General features: G+C 34.7%; 1 protein-coding gene across 1 annotated transcript in view; it reads left to right on the forward strand.

Annotated features, from left to right (window-relative positions):
* Positions 1–1,295: 1,295 nt before the first annotated feature.
* The window catches only part of CBG05887, a gene marked incomplete at both ends in the record, with an annotated part of 965 nt that continues 467 nt past the window's right edge, over positions 1,296–1,793 (forward strand). The window contains 3 exons of the mRNA XM_045235516.1: positions 1,296–1,350; positions 1,395–1,448; positions 1,544–1,742. Coding sequence (XP_045093133.1) covers positions 1,296–1,350; positions 1,395–1,448; positions 1,544–1,742 — 308 coding nt within the window. The remainder of the gene's footprint in view (positions 1,351–1,394; positions 1,449–1,543; positions 1,743–1,793) is intronic.

The raw sequence follows: 1,793 nt of genomic DNA on the forward strand, positions 1-1,793 counted from the left end.
AGAGTTTTTAATTTTGAAACGAATTCAAAAATGGACTTGTTTCTGTCGGAATTTAATTTTAGGATTCCAAAGTCTTACATAACATTTTTAGTTTTAGATCAAACTTTAAAGAATTAAATTAGGGATTTTCTAGAATAAGGGGTAATCTACCCAATGATTTTGCTTTTTCTTTATCAACTTTTCTAGCATATTCCATCAGTAATTCATCAATTTGTTTCCGATCACCAAGGACACGAGGAGAGTATGACCAAGATGTGTTTCTGAAATCAAAAATTCATTATCCAACTCATCAATTTCAATCTTACCCTATAAAACATCTTTCCACTACAATTGGCCTTGCTAGTGGATTATACCATTGATCGTAGTTCATGGGAATCGGCCTTAATACCAATTGATACTCAGAGAGTCAAATCTGCTCAAACTTACTCTAAAACATCACTTGGTGTAGTTTTCAATTGTTTTGTTTTCCATCCATGAAGCATGAAATCTCTGGCAGGATTCCAGAGTCCACTCGTAAGCCAGTCATCTCTAGACCAACCAGTTCCTTTTTTCATTATCCGAATATTTCCGAAATCAGTTCTAGAGCCAAGAATTCCTCTGATACATCCAGTATATGCAGAAAGATCTGCAGAATTCCAAGAGTTGTAATATACTTTACGGCAGGTATCAACTTCTAAATCTCCCGGGAATATTTTATCTGCGAGAAACAGATGAATGCACCATTGTCTGACCCATGAGCTCCTTTTGGGAGTTTCTGTTCGAAGTTGGAAAATTCTAAAAAATAGATTAAAATGTACTTCTAAAACCTTATCATTTAAAGAACGGGTTTCACTGTACTTCTAAAACCTTATCATTTAAAGAACGGGTTTCAGAGCTCTCCAAAAACCTTGAATATCGGAATTGTTATTGTTCTCACAAATGATACGAACCCTCAAGACTATGAAGTGGCCATCAGTACTTTATTTAGAATGAAAATAGTTATATTTCACATTTCAGAAAGTGTTGAATGCTACGCTAGAGCACAAAACTATGACTTCAATTTAGTTTTGACTCAAATTATAGCTGTCATCAGAAAAATGTAAACTAAAAAAGTAACACATTGTTTCAATCGATTCGGTTTATTCCAGAAATTCTTCCGTTGACATTGTGTAGTTTCTTACATTCTTCCTTCTTATGATGTTGTATTGTTCATAGACGCAGATCATGGAGTTGTAAATCCAAGAAGAAGATTAGAAGAATTTATGGATAGCCAGTTTGATCTTATATTTTACGATCGACTTTTCAATTGGGAAGTAATGGCTGGTTCATATATTGTCAAGAATTCAAAATTCTCAATTGACTTTCTAACTGGTGAACTTTTTAAAAATCTTTGCAGATTTTAATCTATTTTTTAGAATTTTCCAACTTCGAACAGAAACTCCCAAAAGGAGCTCATGGGTCAGACAATGGTGCATTCATCTGTTTCTCGCAGATAAAATATTCCCGGGAGATTTAGAAGTTGATACCTGCCGTAAAGTATATTACAACTCTTGGAATTCTGCAGATCTTTCTGCATATACTGGATGTATCAGAGGAATTCTTGGCTCTAGAACTGATTTCGGAAATATTCGGATAATGAAAAAAGGAACTGGTTGGTCTAGAGATGACTGGCTTACGAGTGGACTCTGGAATCCTGCCAGAGATTTCATGCTTCATGGATGGAAAACAAAACAATTGAAAACTACACCAAGTGATGTTTTAGAGTAAGTTTGAGCAGATTTGACTCTCTGAGTATCAATTGGTATTAAGGCCGA

This window comes from Caenorhabditis briggsae (genome assembly GCF_000004555.2).
Source record: "Caenorhabditis briggsae complete genome, chrIV, whole genome shotgun sequence".
In the NCBI taxonomy this organism is placed as follows: Eukaryota; Metazoa; Nematoda; class Chromadorea; order Rhabditida; family Rhabditidae; genus Caenorhabditis; species Caenorhabditis briggsae.